Genomic DNA, 18,505 nt, shown 5'->3' with positions numbered 1-18,505 from the left:
CACCTGAAAAGCCTGGCGCATGCACGTGGGCTGCTCACCCTGGGATTACGACGTACTTGCTATGCAGGACATCTTCCCCTCCACATACTGTGACCACCTTTCAGTGCCGGGAGTTTTAATTACACAGCTTTTGGATGTTTGAACACACCATAATTTATTAAACAGGCACTACTGCTGAACACTTATTTCTGTGTTTTCACCCTTGTGGACACTTCAGTGAGGCTCCTACAGATGGGTCTTTGCAGCCCTCTGCCACCTCCTGAAGATAAATTCTGACAAGTGGGATAAGCACCTGCCCTCGTGACTGGCAGTCCCCGCTTGCCGTGCAGGGAGGGTCTACTGAGGCTCTGGGGGCTCTAGTGGACAGGCACACCCCCATGACAAGGACCTCCCAAAAGGCAGCTCTAACAGGAAACTCAGCATCTGCCAGGACCGCTCATTTTGTGAAACTGGAGCATGTCTGTGTGGCCAAGACACAGAAAACCCCCGAGGCTCCGCCTGGCACGGAAGCACCTCGGACCAGCTGGCTGTGTTCAGACGCATGTCCCCGCCGCACATCCCCCAAGTGGCTCCTGAGGAGGAAATCCAAGCTCTTCCTGGCCTGTCCTCTGTCAGCCACACTGTGCCCCTGGCTCTCCTCCGTGAGTCAGGTAACAAGAGACTTCTCTTTACCGCCACCGTCCCCCAGGCCGCCCTTCTCACCCCGACAGCGCCTGGTTTTCACATTATCACACCCAACAGAGCAAATGCTCCACACATTCTAGGCTGGAAAAGGAGAGCAAGGAAATGAGTTTTTCAATTAGTTTATTTAAAACAGCTTTTTCTTTTTTCTAAACAAGATGAGGTCTCGCCATGTTGCCCAGGCTGGTCTTGAACTCCTGGACTCAAGCAATCCTCCCACCTTGGCCTCCAAAAGTGATGGGATTATAGGTGTGAGCCACTGTGCCTGGCCCAAAACAATTTTTCTTTTTTTTTTTTTTAGACGGAGTCTCACTCTGTCGCCCAGGCTGGAGTGAAGTGGCTCAATCTTGGCTTGCTACAAGCTCCGCCTCCTGGGTTCACGTCATTCTCCTGCCTCAGCCTCCAGAGTAGCTGGGACTACAGGCGCCCGCCACCGCGCCCGACTAATTTTTTGTATTTTTAGTAGAGACGGGGTTTCACCATGTTAGCCAGGATGGTCTCGATCTCCTGACCTCATGATCCACCTGCCTCAGCCTCTCTAAGTGCTGGGATTACAGGCATAAGCCACCACGCCCGGCCAAAACAACTCTTTTGAGAATATATTCATTCATGGTTTCTATTCTTCCTATACAAACATGAAAATTAAAATTTTGAATTATCATATGTTTTAGCCATTTTTATTTAATTCAGACCTACATGTTAAATATTTATCTCTGTATAGAAACCCTGTATTTTTTTCCCCAGAACAACAACTTAGAATGGACATGAGCAGGACTCAGCGTTAATCACCCTGTGAGAATAAACGCCACGGGCCCAGGGCAGAGCCGCAGCTGCGGATGGTCCCCTTACGACCTGCATGTTCTGAAGCTGCCTGCGATGCACTTCGGCTCTTTCTTAATGCTCTATTTTCCGGTCACTACCATAACACAGCACCACAAAGTGTGAGGCTCAGAACAACCCGGTCCACCCTCTTGCAGTTCTGGAGGCCAAAGGTCGGAGATCAAGGCATCAGCATGGCCTGGCTCTCTCCAGTGGCTCCGGGGAGGGTCCCTCCGGCCTCTTCAGCTCCTAGTGGCTCCAGCTGTCCCTTGGTTTGTGGCCACATCGCTCCAGTCTCTGCCACCATCTATGTGGCCTTTTCTCTCTGTGTCTGTGTCTCTTCCTCTTCTCTTAGAAGGACACCTGTGATTGGACTTAGGACCCATCTGGACAATGCAGGAGGACTTCCTTTTGAGATCCTTCATCACATCTGCAAGACCCTTTTTCCAAAGGGTCACATCCACAAGCTCTGAGGATCAGGATGAAGACCTCCGTTTTCAGGGGGTGTTCACTGCTCAACCCACTACATTTGACTGACAGTACTGTGATCATTGAGGGAATTTCACTGGCTGTCATTATTAAAATAATTTCTTACTGGAAACACCACCTTCCATGATTTATTTGTGATTTACAGTCTATATATCTTAGAAAAAAATTAACATCACATAGTTTCATTCTCATAAACACTGGGAAGGCCTTAAAGTCCATTTGGTAACAGTAATTAAATAAAAATGCATAAAGATCATTATATGGAAACAGGCACTCTCGCGGTCTGTCCTAAAAACGGAACCCTTTGCCAGGAATCAGGTGTTCTCGCAAGGAAAAGGTCAACTTCCAAAAGAGTAACTGAGAAGCAATGCTATCAAAGCTGGCGTGGACCCCCGAAAACAGGGCACTCAGCGACATCCGGCTGCGACCGTACAGAATTGCACCTGTGAAAACACTGCAGTCATTCATGCCAGACTGGAGGCCTCCCTTAAGCTCAGGGAAGAGCAGAGGTCTCTGGCCTCCCCGCACCAAGCCAAGTCGGCTGCATGGCCACCTGCCCTTGGCCCTTCCTCTGTCCCCTCCCATCACGCTTTCCGCTGCAGGAGAATCGGACCTGTCCTAAATAGCCACTATACCAGGGAACATTCCAGAACCTTTTCATGATCGTGTCAAAGACTGCAAGAAACCAGCCGTGAACCAAATGGACTGGCAGCTGGCTTCAGGCAGGCAGACAGGGGACAAGGCAACTTCGGAGGGCTCAAGTCTGCTGCTTCCTGAGTCTTCATCACAAAACCATCTGGATATTGAATTGGTCTGGATATAATTTTCAAAAGACTGCACTTTGAGAGCATTTCAGAAAGGGATCCAAACATCAACTGTACTTTGTTTTTTTGTTTACAAATGTATTAGGCTGTCACTCTGTGTTAGAATGTGATGAAATTGTGATCTGTCCAGATTATTTTCAAAAACGTTTTAAGCCTTATTTAAAGTGCAAATACATGTACAGCTCAATGAACTTTATCTACGTACACCACACATCGCCACTCAAACAGGCATTGCACGTTCCCAGCACCCTCGAACGAGCCTCTGGCCCTCCCCTAGTTGTAACCCACCCCCCCCCGCCAGAGAGCACGCTCTGCCCTCAATCACCACACGTTTCATTGCCCTGGGACTTCGTATACGTGTGATCCTACCCTCGTGTTGGGCTTTCTTCACTAGACGTGGCCCGCACTGCTGCCTGGAGGAGGATTTAGTTGTTGTGCGTAGTACTCCATGGCACCCCTAAGCCACATGTCCATCCTGCAGATTCCAGTTTGGGCCTATTGAACAGTGGAGATCTGATGGCTCTTACATGTGTCTTTTGGTGACTTAAGTTCTCATTATTTCTGTTGGGCATGCCCTGGCGGGGAAGGGGGGTTTCTGGACCACAGGGTGTTCACCTGCTTGGCTTCAGTGGATATTGCCAATTTTCCAAAGATTTATGATTCCTCTCAAATTAATTTTTGTGCTTGGTCAGAATTAGGGGTCAAGATTCACTATTTTGGGGGAGGGGAATGGAGTCTTGCTCTGTCACCCAGGCTGGAGTGCAGTGGTGCGATCTCAGCTCACTGCAATCTCCACCTCTGGGTTCAAGTGATTCTCCTGCCTTAGCCTCTCAAGTAGCTGGAATTACAGGCACTCATCACTACACCAGGCTGATTTTTGTATTTTTAGTAGAGACGCGGTTTAGCCATGTTGGCCAGGCTGGTCTTGAACTCCTGACCTCAGGTGATCCACCTGCCTTGGCCTCCCAAAGTGCTGGGATTACAGGTCTGAGCCATCGCGCCCGGCCACGATTCACTTTTTTCCTCCATGTCAATGTCCAGTCACTCAGCATCATATATTGAAAAGACCATCCGTCCCACACTGAGTTGCAGAGCTGGCTTTCTAGTAACTCAATGGCCATGATGGCTTGTCTACCCTGCATCAACACCACAGCGTCTCCATGACCGCAGCACTATAAGCTTTGATATCTGCATCTATCAGTCCTCCAGCTTTCTCCTTCCTTTCCAAGATCACCTTAGCCATCCATATGAATCCTGGCTTTTATTTCCAGGTTTCTGATGCCCTGACATCTGGGGTCTCGATGACCTGCAGGAACTTCCCCTCCCAGTTCCTAGAGATAGCAGGTTGGATTCGCCTTTGGGTGCACCTTTCACAGGTGAACCAACCCGTCCAGAGCTCACACGCCCTCCACCTGCCCATACAGACCTCACACTCCCTCCACCTGCCCATACAGACCTCACACTCCCTCCACCTGCCCATACAGAGCTCACACTCCCTCCACCTGCCCATACAGAGCTCACACTCCCTCCACCTGCCCATACAGAGCTCACACTCCCTCCACCTGCCCATACAGAGCTCACACTCCCTCCACCTGCCCATACAGAGCTCACACTCCCTCCACCTGCCCATACAGACCTCACACTCCCTCCACCTGCCCATACAGACCTCACACTCCCTCCACCTGCCCATACAGACCTCACACTCCCTCCACCTGCCCATACAGACCTCACACTCCCTCCACCTGCCCATACAGACCTCACACTCCCTCCACCTGCCCATACAGACCTCACACTCCCTCCACCTGCCCATACAGACCTCACACTCCCTCCACCTGCCCATACAGACCTCACACTCCCTCCACCTGCCCATACAGACCTCACACTCCCTCCACCTGCCCATACAGACCTCACACTCCCTCCACCTGCCCATACAGACCTCACACTCCCTCCACCTGCCCATACAGACCTCACACTCCCTCCACCTGCCCATACAGACCTCACACTCCCTCCACCTGCCCATACAGACCTCACACTCCCTCCACCTGCCCATACAGACCTCACACTCCCTCCACCTGCCCAGAGCTCACACTCCCTCCACCTGCTCCATAGGTTCTCACACTACAACTAGACACAGCTCCTATGCTCAGAGCCTGCTGAAATTATTCAAATCACACAATCCTAAACCAGCTTACCCTGCCTTGCCCATTCCTCCCCACAGAAATCAAACAAGGCTCCGGCCTGCATTTCCCCCTCTTCCCTCTGCCTCCTCACTGACCCTGGTGCTTCCCCATGTGTCTCTGCCTGGGCTGGTGGGCCTCCTATTCTGGAAATTGGTGAGTATAACAAATTTCTTCCCTTTATGAGTTATTTCTGTGTCTGTGTGTCCTACCACACCTGATTAACACAAATCCCCAGGTGCCCTTAGATCACTATCCTAGATCCTTTGCATCTCCAGATATATTTAGCAGTCGATTTACTCACACATGCATGCACACGCACACACATACACACGCCCCTCTGCTGAGATCTTAACAGGAATTGTGCTGACCCAATATATCAACTTAAGGAGAGTCACATCTTTTCTTTTTTTTTTTTTTTTTGAGACGGAGTCTCGCTCTGTCGCCCAGGCTGGAGTGCAGTGGTGCGATCTCGGCTCACTGCAAGCTCCACCTCCCAGGTTTACGCCATTCTCCTGCCTCAGCCTCCTGAGTAGCTGGGACTACAGGCGCCCGCCACTATGCCCGGCTAATTTTTTTGTATTTTTAGTAGAGATGGGGTTTCACCGTGTTAGCCAGGATGGTCTCGATCTCCTGATCTCGTGATCCGCCCGCCTCAGCCTCCCAAAGTGCTGGGATTACAGGTGTGAGCCACTGCACCTGGCGGAGATTCACATCTTAACAATAGTGAGTCTTCTTTTCCATGAACATAGTATATCCCTTCATTTATTAATATCTAATTTCTCCCAGCAATATTTTATAGTTTTCTGTGTAGAGGTCTTTGCATATTTTTTGTTTAATTTATTCCTAGGCATTTGATGTCCTATAAAATGAAACTGTTATTTATAGAAATACAATTGACTTTTGTATACTGAATTTCATACATTGGCTCTATATCCAATATATTTGGTAAATTCTCCTGTTAAAAATCTAAGTTTCTAGATTCTTTTGAATGTTCTATATGCATAGTCATGTCACCTACAAATAATGATGCTTTTACTTATTCCTTTCCATTCATTTCTTTTTCTTTAGTAAAGACAGAGTCTTGCCATGTTGCCCAGGCTGGTCTTGGGCTCCTGGGCTCAAGTGACCCACCCACCTCAGCCTCCCAAAGTGCTGAGATTACAGGCATGAGCCACAGTGCCTGGCCCCTTTCACCTATCACTGTATTGCACGGCTTGGGACAAGAGGTGGGACTCAGGGAGGAGGTGGGCAAGGGAGGTTCCTGACACAAACATTAGGAAGGCAAGAGCTCTCGGGTGTAGCCCTGCACACACAACCCGGGTGGGATCTCCAGCCAACTCTGAATATAAGTGGTAACGATGGGCATCTGTGTATCATTCTCATGCTCAGAGGCTGAGTCATCACGATTTCACGATTAACCAGAAGGTTAACTTTTTTTTTTGTACATTTTGTCAGATTCAGAACATTTCTTTATACTCTAACTTGCTGATTTTTATCACGAAGGTTTTTTCCTTTTATCAAGTGTTTTCTGCATTTATTGAGGTGATATAGCGAGTTCTCTCCTTTATTCAGCTAATGTGCTGAATTATACACGTTGATTGTAAACACTCACTTAACCTTGAGTTCCTGGAATGAGCCTGCGGACCGTGCAGCATGGTTCTTCCTCTGTCTCACTGGATTCAATTTGCTGGTATTTACTTTAATAGTTGTGCATCTCTGCTGAGTGATAATGATAATTTCCTTTCTTGTAATGCTACGTCAGGCTCTGGGATCAAGATTATGCCAGCTTAGATAGGCTGGAGACTATTCCTTTCTTCTAGCATTTGGAAGATATGTCTAACGTTGGCGTCATTTTCTTCCGTTAAAATTGGAAAGAATTCACTAGTGAAGGCACTCACCATGAAGCTTTCTCTGTGGGAAGGTTTTAAAGTTATTAATTCAATTTTCTGAACAGATCATAAAACTATTGAGCTCTTCCTGTTTGCTCCAGTTTTGATAAATTCTGTTTTCCAGGAATTTTCCCATTTCCTCCAATTTGTCAAATACATTCGCATAAAGTTATGTATAATAATCTTATCTATCCAATATCCGTTGATCTCTTTTCACAGGAGTTATATCAGGTTTTTTTTTTTTTGAGACAGAGTCTCACTGTCGCCCAGGCTGGAGTGCAGTGGCACAATCTCGGCTCACTGCAAGCTCCGCCTCCCGGGTTCACACCATTCTCCTGCCTCAGCCTCCCAAGTAGCTGGGACTACAGGCACCCACCACCACACCCGGCTAAATTTTTGTATTTTTAGTAGAGACGGGGTTTCACTGTGTTAGCCAGGATGGTCTCAATCTCCTGACCTCGTGATCCGCCCACCTTGGCCTCCCAAAGTGCTGGGATTACAGGCGTGAGCAACCGCATCCAGCCTTGTTTTTTTTTTTTTTAAACAGAGTCTCGCTCTGTTGCCCAGGCTGGAGTGCAGTGGCGTGATCTTGGCTCACTGCAAGCTCCGCCTCCTGGGTTCTCCTGCCTCAGCCTCCCAAGTAGCTGGGACTACAGGCGCCCGCCACCATACCTGGCTAATTTTTTGTATTTTTAGTAGAGACGGGGTTTCACCATGTTAGCCAGGATGGTCTCGGATCTCCTGACCTCGTGATCCGCCTGCCTTGGCCTCTCAAAGTGCTGGGATTACAGGCGTGAGCCACTGCACCCGGCCGAGTTATATCAGTTTTATTAATCTTTTCAACACACTGGCTTTGGGCATTGTTCACTTTCGGTTTTGGGGTTTGCCCAAGCTGGAATGCAGCGGTGTAATCATAGCTCACTGTAACCTTAAACTCCTTGGCCTCAAGCGAGCCTTCCAACTTAACCTCCCAAAGTGCTGGGATTACAGGTGTGCACCACCATGCCAGCTGCACTGTTCATTTTTGTATGTCTGCTTTCTACTTCATTGATAGCTCTTCTTTTTTTTTTTTTTTCAGATGGAGTCTCCCTCTGTCATCCAAGCTGGTGTGTGGTACCATGATCTCGGCTCGCTGCAACCGCCTCCTCCTGGGTGCAAGCAATTCCCCTGCCTCAGCCTCCTGAGTAGCTGGGATTACAGGCACCCACCACCATACCCGGCTAATTTTTGTATTTTTAGTAGAGACAGGGTTTCACCATGTTGGCCAGACTGGTCTCGAACTCCTGACCACAAGTTATTCACCCACTTCAGCCTCCCAAAGTGCTGGGATTACAGGCATGAGCCACCACACTCACCCTATCTATTCTTTATTTCCCTTCTGTTACTTTCTTTGGGCTTAATTTGCTATTCTTTTTCTTCTTGACAAAGAAATTTAGAACCTTTCTTCTGTCCTAATATGGAACTAGAGCTATAAGTTTCCCTTAAATATTGCTTTAGATGTGGCCTAAAAGTTTTGATATGGCATTTTTTCATTATCATTCAGTTAAAAATATTTTGGCCAGTCACAGTGGCTCACACCTGTAATCCCAGCACTTTGGGAGGTCGAGGCAGGTGGATCACAAGGTCAGGAGTTCGAGACCAGCCTGGCCAATATGGTGAAACTCTGTTTCTACTAAAAATACAAAAATTAGCCAGGCGTGGTGGTGGGCGCCTGTAGTCCCAGCTACTCAGGAGGCTGTGGCAGGAGAATCACTTGAACCTGGGAGGCAGAGGTTGCAGTGAGCAGAGATTGCACCACTGCACTCCAGCCTGGGTAACAGAGCGAGACTCTGTCCCCCCAAAAAAAAAAAATTATCATTTCCAAAGTGACTTATTCTTTGACTTGAGGCTTGTGCAAACGTAAGCATTTGGGGATATTCTAGTGTCTGATTTCTAATTCCAGTTTGCTAAGGTCAGAGAATATACTCTCTCTGATTTCAATCCTTTGATATTTGTTAAACCTGAATTATGGCCCTGGTTGGTCTATTTTGGTAAATGTTTCCTGTCCATTTGGAATATCCTGCACTTGTTTGGTGTTAACGTTCAAACTGGGCTAATTGTGCTGTTACAGCCAGTATCTCTGTGAACACAGATGCAAGACTCAAACCAAACAGTGGCAAACTGAATCCAATAATACAGAAAAATAGCAGCTTGTGACCAGATGTGTTTATTTCCAGGAATTCAAGGTGAATTTAACATTTGAAAACTGTGTTCAAATCTTCTCTATCCTTATTGAGATTTTGTTTGCTGTTCTATCAATTACTGAGAGAGAAGTGTTTTAAAACCCCCAATTGTAATTGTGAAGTTATCTCTTTTTTTAGTTCTGCCAGCTTTTACTTCATGTATTTTAAAACTGAGCTGTTGCCAGGTGCAGTGGCTCACGCCTGTAATCCCAGCACTTTGGGAGGCTGAGGCAGGTGGATCACGAGGTCAGGAGATTGAGACCATCTTGGCCAACGTGGTGAAATCCCGTCTCTACTAAAAATACAAAAAAAATTAGCCAGGGTGGTGGCACGCGCCTGTATTTCCAGCTACTTTGGAGGCTGAGGCAGGATAATTGCTTGAACCTGGGAGACAGAGGTTGCAGTGAGCCGAGATCGCGCCACTGCACTCCAGCCTGGGCAACAGAGTAAGACTCCTCTCAAAAAAACAAACAAACAAAAAAACTAAGCTGTTAGAAGCAATACACATTTAGGATTGTTATATTTACTACTGAATTGACTAATTATCATTATGCCAGTCCCTCCTGAGTTACCTCTCAAAGTTTACTTTGATATTAAGATTTCTATACTGACATTCTTTTCGGTTAGTGTTTGCTTGATTCATCTTTTTCTTTTCCTTCTTTTGTAGAGATAGGGTGTTGCTCCGCTACCCAGGCTGGAGTACAGTGGCACAATCATAGCACACAGTAACCGCAAACTCTTGGGCTCAAGTCATCTCCTGCCTCAGCCTCCCAAGTAGCTTGAATCACTGGTGTGCACCACCAAACCCAGCTAATTATTTAATTCTTTCAGAGATGGGGTCTTGCTAAGTTGCCCAGGCAGGTCTCAAACTCTCAGCCTCAAGTGATCCTCTCACCTCAGCCTCCCAAAGTGCTGGGATTACAGGTGTGAGCCACTGTAAGCAGCCAACAAATAGTTTTAAAAAACAGGCTATGTGTTTGTTCATTTTTAATAATGTAATTATTAATGTGGCTGGTGTAAGGCTATCATCTTGTTTTTTATTTGTCCTTTATGCTTTTTGTTCTTATTCCTCCTTTCTTGCCTTCTTTCAAATTAATCACGTATTGTATCAGGCCATTCTTGCACTGCTATAAAGAAATACCTGAAACTGGATAATTTATGAGAAAAGAGGTCTGACTGGCTCACGGTTCTGCGGGCTCTACAGGAAGCATGGTGGCATCGGCTTCTGAGGAGACCTTAGGGAGCTTCCAGTCATGGCAGAAGTCAAGGAGGGAGCAAGCGTTTCACACGGCAGGCGCAGGAGCAAGAGAGAGGGCCATGGGGGAGGTGCCACATGCTTTTAATCGACCGGATCTTGTGAGACCTCACTATCATGAGGACAGCACTAAGGGGAGGGAGCTAAATCATTCATGGGGGGTCCCACCAGGCACCACGTCCAACATTGCGGATCACAGTTCAACATGAGATTTGGGTGGGGACACAGATCCAAACTGTATCAAGAATTATTCCATTTCTTCTCCTCATTGAGCCTTTGAATCACACTACTTTACTATTTTTAGTCATCATTCCTGTGACTATAAAGAATCAGAACCACACGACAGTTAACTCTCATCCACCCCGCATGCTAATAGTGTCATATGTTTTGCTTCTATTTAAGTTTAAAAATCCCCCAAATTATAATTGTTGCTTTAAACAATGCAGATTCTTTTCTATTACTCACACAGTTGCCTTATCCGGTGCTTTCTTTTTTCTTTCTCTCTTTTTTTTAAATAAGAGACAGCCTTGCTCTGTCATCCAGGCTGGAGTGCAGCAGTGCAACCACGGTTCACAGCAGCCTCGACCTCCTGGGCTCAAGCGATCCTCCCACCTCAGCCTCCCAAGTAGCTGGAACTACAGGCATGAGCCATTGCACCCAGCTAATTTAAAAAAAAATTTATAGGCCAAGCACGGTGGCTCATGCCTGTAATCCCAGCACTTTGTGAGGCCGAGGTGGGTGGATCACTTGAGGCCAGGGGTTCCAGACCGGCCTGGGCAACATGGCAAAACCTTGTCTCTACTAAAAGTAAAAAAACGTTAGCCGGATGTGGTGGCACGCGCCTGTAATCCCAGCTTCTCAGGAGGCTGAGGCACAAGAATCACTTGAACCCAGGAGGCAGAGGTTGCAGTGAGCTGAGATTGCACCACTGCACTCCATCCTGGGTGACAGAGTGAGATCCTGTCTCAATCAATCAATCAATAAAATAAAAGGTAATTTTATTTTGTAGAGATGAGACCTTGTTATGTTGGTCTCACACTCCTGGCCTCAAACAATCTTCCCACCTCGTCCTCCCACAGTGCTGGGATCACAGGCGTGGCCCCTGCACCCAGACCCTTTCTGGTGCTTTTTACCCCTTTCTTCATGCTGCGTTCCCATCCGGGATACTTTTTCTTTCACCTGAAGGGCTTTTAGTACTTCTTGTCATTTGGCAATGAATTTTCCTGGTTTTGTTTGTATGACAATATGCTTTATATACTCTTAAATTGTGATGAAGCCCAGGTGCGGTGGCTCACGCCTGTAATCCCAGCACTTTGGGAGGCCGAGGTCAGCAGATCACGAGGTCTGGAGATCAAGACCAGCCTGGCCAACATGGTGAAACCGTCTCTACTAAAAATACAAAAAAATCAGCCGGGCGTGGTGGCTCATGCCTGTAATCCCAGCTACTGGGGAGGCTGAGGCAGGAGAATTGCTTGAACCTGGGAGGCGAAAGTTGCGGTGAGCAGAGATCGCGCCACTGCACTCCAGCCTGGGTGACTGAGTGAGACTCTGTCTCAAAAAAAAAATTGTGATGAATATTTTTGTTGGGTATAGAGTTCCAGGTTGGCATCCTTTTTCCGTCCAGTACTTCAAAGACGTCATTCATTGTCTTCTAGCTTCTGTAGTTTCTGGGAAAGTCAGCCATCAGTGTTGTTCTTCTGAATGTTAAGCATTTTTTCTCTGGCTGCCTTTTTTTTTGTTTTTTTTTGGAGGCGGAGTTTTGCTCTTGTTGCCCAGGCTGGAGTGCAATGACTCGATCTCAGCTCACCGCATCCTCCACCTCCCAGGTTCAAGCAATTCTCCTGCCTCAGCCTCCCGAGTAGCTGGGATTACAGGCATGTGCCACCACACCCGGCTAATTTTGTATTTTAGTAGAGATGGGGTTTCTCCATGTTGAGGCTGGTCTCGAACTCCTGACCTCAGGTGATCCGCCCACCTCGGCCTCCCATAGTACTGGGATTACAGGTGTGAGCCACCGCACCTGGCCCTCTGGCTGCTTTTAAGATTTTGTTTCTCTTTTGAGACGGAGTCTTGCTCTCTCACCCAGGCTGGAGTGCAATGGTGCAGTCTCGGCTCACTGCAACCTCCACCTCCCAGGTTCAAGTGATTCTTGCGTGTGTGTGCGTGTATGTGTGTGCATGTGCATATGTTTGTGCACGTGCATGTGTGTGCATGTTTGTGCGTGTGCGTGCGTGTATGTGTGTGCACGTGTGTGTGTGTGCACGTGCGTGCGTGTGTGTGCACGCGTGTGTGTGTGTATGGCTTAGAGGCTTGGGGTGGGGGCAGTTGTATGCAGAGGCTGGGGTCCTCCTCTTTGTTTCTTGCTTTTTGGGATTCTGCCCCTCAAGTTCTGGCTCCTCTGGCTGCCCCAAAGGACAATCTCTGTGTCTGTACACCGCCGCAGCTCATCTGTGTTCTCTCTTCTCTCAAGGACCACAGCCTTGTCCCACCTGCACTGGCCCCCTTCCCGGGTAGGTTATGTGTGGGCGTTTCTTCTCTTTTTTGAGACAGGGTCTCACTCTGTGGCCCAGCTAGAGTGCAGTGGTGTGATCATGACTCACTGCAGCCTCGACCTCCTGTACCCAAGCGACCCTCCCTCCTCGGCTTGCCGAGTACCTGGGACCACACATGTACAGCACCACGCTCAGCTAATTTTAAACTTTTTTTGTAGAGACAAGGTCTCCCTATGTTGCCCAGGCTGGTCTTGAACTCTTAGGCTTAAGCAATCCTCCTGCCACAACCTCCCAAAGTATTGGGATTACAGGCATGAGCCATTGCGCCCAGCCTGAAAACTTCATATGCTGAATGAATGTCTGTGTAGTTTCAGGGGAAGGAATGTTAGAAGTAGGAATAGTCATACTGCTATCTATTCTAAAAATGTTCTTAGAGCCTTTATCATTTTACTACCTGCCACAAACATATTTTTTTAGGTTCTATGGCACATGTCTACAATTTTTAAATTGTTTTCAAAAAGTTAACCAAACTCTTTCAGCAAAATGGTGCAGAGTGAATCTCTACAACCAGGCCTCCTTATCAACCCCCAAGACAACCCTCTCCCCACTGGGGCACCTGCTGTCCACCCTGGAGAGCAAAAGGCAAAGTTATCGTGCGGCCTCTGATGTATCTGCTTCAACAGCACCAGGGTGTGCCCCGCCCGTGAACGCAGAGCCCAGGCGTGGACTAATCTCAAAGTCAGATGCCACACGCTTTTTCTGTCACGGTGCCCAGGTTGAGACATACCATCTCAGGCCCAACAGTTGAGACATCCTTTTTTTTTTTGAGAGGGAGTTTCGCTCTTGTGGCCCAGGCTGGAGTGCAATAGCATGATCTCTGCTCACTGCAACCTCTGCCTCCCAGGTTCAAGCAATTCTCCTGCCTCAGCCTCTCGAATAGCTGGGATTACAGGTGCCCGCCACCACGCCTAGCTAATTTTTCTATTTTTAGTAGAGACAGGGTTTCACCATGTTGGCCAGGCTGGTCTAAAACTCCTGACCTCAGGTGATCCGCTCGCCTCGGCCTCCCAAAGTGCTGGGATTACAGGCGTAAGCCACCGCACCTGGCCAAGAGATCCCATTTTGACCAATAAAAAAAGAAAAGCTTCATTTTTTCTACAACTGACATTAAAACTCCAACAGGCATTTGCATAAAGAGGCATCTGGCAGCTTAGAAGGCGCGGCCTGTGTGGACTGCTCTCCCGACCCTCACAGACGCCAGCAGAGCGCGGTCACCTTTGGTAAAATGCCCCAAACCTTGCTAGAAATCCCACTTTTCTCCATCTGCAGAAACTCATCTCAGGAACATAAAGATTTGAGCAACAAGGGGAGGCTCCAGCGAAGATGGGGGCTGTCCGGAAAGGGGATGCACTGTTGGGCAGATGGCAGGACGCATCTCTGGTCTGGGAGTGGGCTCCCCCGACATGCCACCTTCCCTGCCAGATGGCGCTTCTGGTTATTCCAGAATCCGGAACGGGGGATGTCTGTTTCCCTCCTGAGCCCACCTGCCGCTCTGGGTCCCTGGAGCCCACCAAGTCCACAACCACCTGCTCTGAATAGAAAGCTGACATTGAACCTAATACATCCGACGAGGACGGGCAAGGGCACCGCGGGGCGCTCTTTCTGAAAGGCAGCACATCCTGTAATTCCACGCCAACACGTGGAGCACCGCGCACATGCCAGGCACACACCGCCAAGGACGCCACGGCAGGCTTTGTCTTTCGATCTTCCTAGAAAGTTGCTGGGTGGGAGCTACGTGGCTCCACTTCCCACGAATGGGGACATGTTTTCCTACCCCTGAAAGACCCCCGTCCCCACACGTTGGCAACCCCACAGGATCTCGGTCATCTGAACTCCGTCAGGCAGAAGCTGGAGGTCCACCTGCCCCACCTGCCCACCGGCTGGGCACGGAGACGCCTTCACCTGGCAGCAGCCGGCAGAGGACTCGAGAAATGACCACAGAAAGGCACACACCAGCTCCCAGTCACAGCTCTCCGCAGACATCCCCTCCCCGACGCAGCTGTGCAGTCACCCAGTTCCCCTCCTGCTCCTACACACTTGAGAGTTCTCGCGCCTGGGTAGCTGCACCCAGCTGGCCACCGGGACCTGGACACCAAAGCTCTGGCTGCAGCATTGAGGTAAAAGCAAATGCTGGCTCCAGCACACAGACCAGAGGCACCCAGCTGGCCACCAGGACCTGGACACCAAAGCTCTGGCTGCAGCATCGAGGTAAAAGCAAATGCTGGCTCCAGCACACAGACCAGAGGTACTCGCAGTTCTGTCCCAAACCACTTCCAGCAGGAGAGGTGCCTTTGCTTCTGTCACTTGCTTCACAGGGCTCCTTAGCTGGCCTCAGGGTAAAGCTGTCAGCGCCCAAGGAGCTCCAGGCGAGGCCAAGCCGTCCTGGCACTGGCTGCCCCCAGAGCTGGGCAAGTCCATCCAGGGCTGGGCAAGTCCATCCAGGCCTGAGCTGGAAGAAGACTCCTCAGGCATCCTGGACAGGCCACAGGCCCTGCAGAAACCCACCCTCATGCCAGCGGGAGCCAACTCTGGAAGAGGACCGCTCCGCCCGGCTCTCCACGCCATGAGAGGTGTCGATCTAGAACCAGAGACAGACAAGTTATAGACCGTCAGGATGGGATAAAAGCAGCAAGACTTCTGGGGTGGACACTCTGCTGCCCTCACTCACCTGGGACGTTGTCCAATCGCTACTAAGACAGCCTGTCAACAGCCATCTGGAAAGGAAGACTGTAATTAATTCTCAAGGAAGAGACACTCAAAAAAATACATGCATTAACAAAACATCAACACCTGCCACCAAAACTATCCTGTGAGAAATGACTCGTGTGGGAATAGCAATTAATTTCAAAATCCAAAATGTGTAGTTAAGGCTGGGCGCCGAGGCTCATCCCAGCACTTTGGGAGGCCGAGGTGGCTCACGTCTGTAATCTCAGCACTTTGGGAGGCCGAGGAGGCTCATGCCTATGATCCCAGCACTTTGGGAGGCCGAGGAGGCTCATGCCTATGATCTCAGCACTTTGGGAGGCCGAGGAGGCTCACGTCTGTAATCCCAGCACTTTGGGAGGTCGAGGCAGGCGGATCCCCTGCAGTCAGGAGTTCGAGACCAGCCTGGCCAACATGGTGAAACCTCATCTCTACTAAAAACACAAAAATTAGCCAGGCGTGGTGGTGTGCCCAACGGGATACCCTATCCTGTAATCCCAGCTACTTGGGAGGCTGAGGCAGGAGAATCGCTTGAACCCCGAAGGTGGAGGTTGCAGTGAGCTAAGATCCCGCCACTGCACTCCAGGCTGGGCGACAAAGCCAGACTCGGTCTCAAAAAAACAAACAAAAAAAAGTGGTTGAGCTCTTGTTAAAGAATTTTTTTTTCTCCAGGGAGGCAAACACACCCCATGGCCCTTTCTTTATAGAAAAGACCCTGCAACTTCAGGCACAGGAAGGAGAACGCCTTCCACCAGGGCTCTGCGCGGCTCGGGCTGGGGCAGTGGCCTCCAAGTCGGAGCTTGTCCAGAAACGTGCAGTGACCAGGCCTGGAAGGGACCGGCCACCACCACTGAGCTCTAGGAACTTATGTTTCCAACCCACTGCAACATGAATCGAATGTCTTTACATTAGGGGAAAAAAATTGCTCGAAATATAAAAACCAATTCAACTTCATACAACCTGTTGCTGTGGGAGTGGAACAATTACTATTACAAAAGCGAGTAACTCAGCTGACCTAAAATGGGCTTTCTCTGTACCTGGCTGAGTTGAGGGTGGGAGAGGAGGGCACATGGAGAGCAGGTGCCACCAAAGAGCCTCCTCGGAGGTGCCCGGGCTCATCTGGGCCGTGGCCACGCACACATGGGTGTCAGGGACACCATGCCCCAAGTGTTTGGCCGAGTTGCCCCAGACAAAGCTGGCCACCCTGGTGTCTTACCTGAGCTGGGGGAGGCAGCGCCGGCTCCCTGGGCTAGGTCTGGCGGTTCCCCAGAGCTCATCCTGTGGCTCTGAGAGTGGAGGGTGGAGGGTGGAGGGGCTTCTGTTCTGCCATCAGCGACCCTCACAAGGGACCCAGGCCCTGGGAACACAGGAAAGGAGGAGTCTCACCCACAGGAACGGGCACCAGCTGCTGGGTTCTAGAGAGTTCCAGAAGCACCGACGATCTTCCCGGCATGCGATGTGAGCCTGGTGATGCCCCGAGGGTCTCGCTGGAGGCAGGTGTTTGAGTGCTTTGATCAGCCGGCCAACCCCAAATGCCCGAGGTCTCCACCCGTGACTTCTCCGCGGGGGGGTCTCTTTCCTGGGAGCCAAGGGATTCCAACAGAGGGTTTTGGCGGAGGAAGTCGGAGTGTGAACACCTCTGGACTGCAGAAATGCTCTCCCGATGAGAACGCCAAGGCGCGCTGGCCTGGACCGCCTGAAAGTGCAGCACCATGTCCACCAAATGCCCTTTGGTCGGCAACTGTTCACAATTCCAGTCTCGATCCAGAATCAAGTTAAAGTTCTCGATTCATCCTTTAAATACCACAGGGAAACAGTCTTTAAACCACAACCGAAACAAAGACAAGCCGCGACTGTTCTCTGCAAAACGCCTCCTGACACCTGGGCCCAGCCGCTCCACCATCTCCACAGCCACCTTCTTCAGTAACGAGCTGGCCAGAAGCCATCCCCCCAGGAAGGGACTGCAGGGAGCTGGGATGAGCTTCACGGGAGGTGGGACCGCACCGCCGTGGCTGTCCCTAGAATCCTTGACTCTTTAAAAGAGTGAGGGGGGTTACACCAGCAATGCTCCAGAGGCCGTGTCCCACATTTCCAGGCACGGCTGATGCGGGACTCACAGCTCCTGTCCCCAGCCGGCCGGCGGCGCATCCTCGGCTTTTCTGTGTGAAGTTGGCGTCCTCGTGCTGTTTGGAGACACAAAGGCAGCACACACCTCAAGGCCCCAGGAGGTCAGCGCCAGCCCAGCACAACTTGTGGGCAGCCATGTTTTGAGCCTAAATGACACTTTTCATGGTTTCTACTGGGAGAACAATGATTATTAACAGGGAGGAGGCCCACCTACTGCTGAAAAAGGAATAACAGTAAGCACGAAGTTCCACAGAATCAAATGAGAAGTACAGCAAGTCCTCTGACAGGGATGTCAGAGACTGATGGTCTAGTAATGAAACTGCCATCTGTTTAATTTAACAGCCAAGCCAAGGTTATTGGTCCTACAAATCCAAAGAAACTAGTTCAGTTTTTCTAGAATATTCCAGAACCATCCCGAAAGGCCCTCTGAGTGTCAGCTGCTCTGTGCCGCTGGCCTGCTGCCTGCATATTTAAGGGTTCTCTAAATTCAGAAATCTGCGACCACCATCCCATTCTTGTGCAAAATTGCCACGGCTGGACAGTGTTTGTTGAACCACGGCGCATTCATGACAAGGAGAACCAGGTAGGTGGTGGGATCCCCACCCTGGCACCCCGCGCCACAAAGCTGCAGTGGACACACAGTGCGGACCGCCGTGTCCCCGTTTCCTGCATGATGCGCCAGGCCACTGGGAGTTATGCTCGACAGGACACCCTAGAGACCACGCTAACAAGAGGCCCAGCCCTGGAAATGCTCATCGCCTGCA

At 49.8% G+C, this 18,505-nt stretch overlaps 1 protein-coding gene across 5 annotated transcripts in view; it reads right to left on the bottom strand.

The window, feature by feature from the left end:
* ZBTB46 (zinc finger and BTB domain containing 46) overlaps positions 1–18,505 on the bottom strand; it is a 94,133-nt gene that overhangs the window by 10,351 nt on the left and 65,277 nt on the right. The window contains exon 4 of one of the 5 annotated variants that reach the window (XM_063634080.1): positions 16,590–16,971. The exons of the other annotated variants lie outside the window; for them this stretch is intronic. Coding sequence (XP_063490150.1) covers positions 16,730–16,971 — 242 coding nt within the window. The 3' untranslated portion in view covers positions 16,590–16,729. Of the gene's footprint in view, positions 1–16,589; positions 16,972–18,505 lie in introns of those variants that run through there. 5 annotated transcript variants of the gene reach the window in all.

Source organism: Symphalangus syndactylus, chromosome 24 (genome assembly GCF_028878055.3).
Source record: "Symphalangus syndactylus isolate Jambi chromosome 24, NHGRI_mSymSyn1-v2.1_pri, whole genome shotgun sequence".
Taxonomy (NCBI): domain Eukaryota; kingdom Metazoa; phylum Chordata; class Mammalia; order Primates; family Hylobatidae; genus Symphalangus; species Symphalangus syndactylus.
The sequence above is the reverse complement of the archived record's forward strand: the minus strand, read 5'-3'. Positions and strand labels throughout refer to the sequence as shown.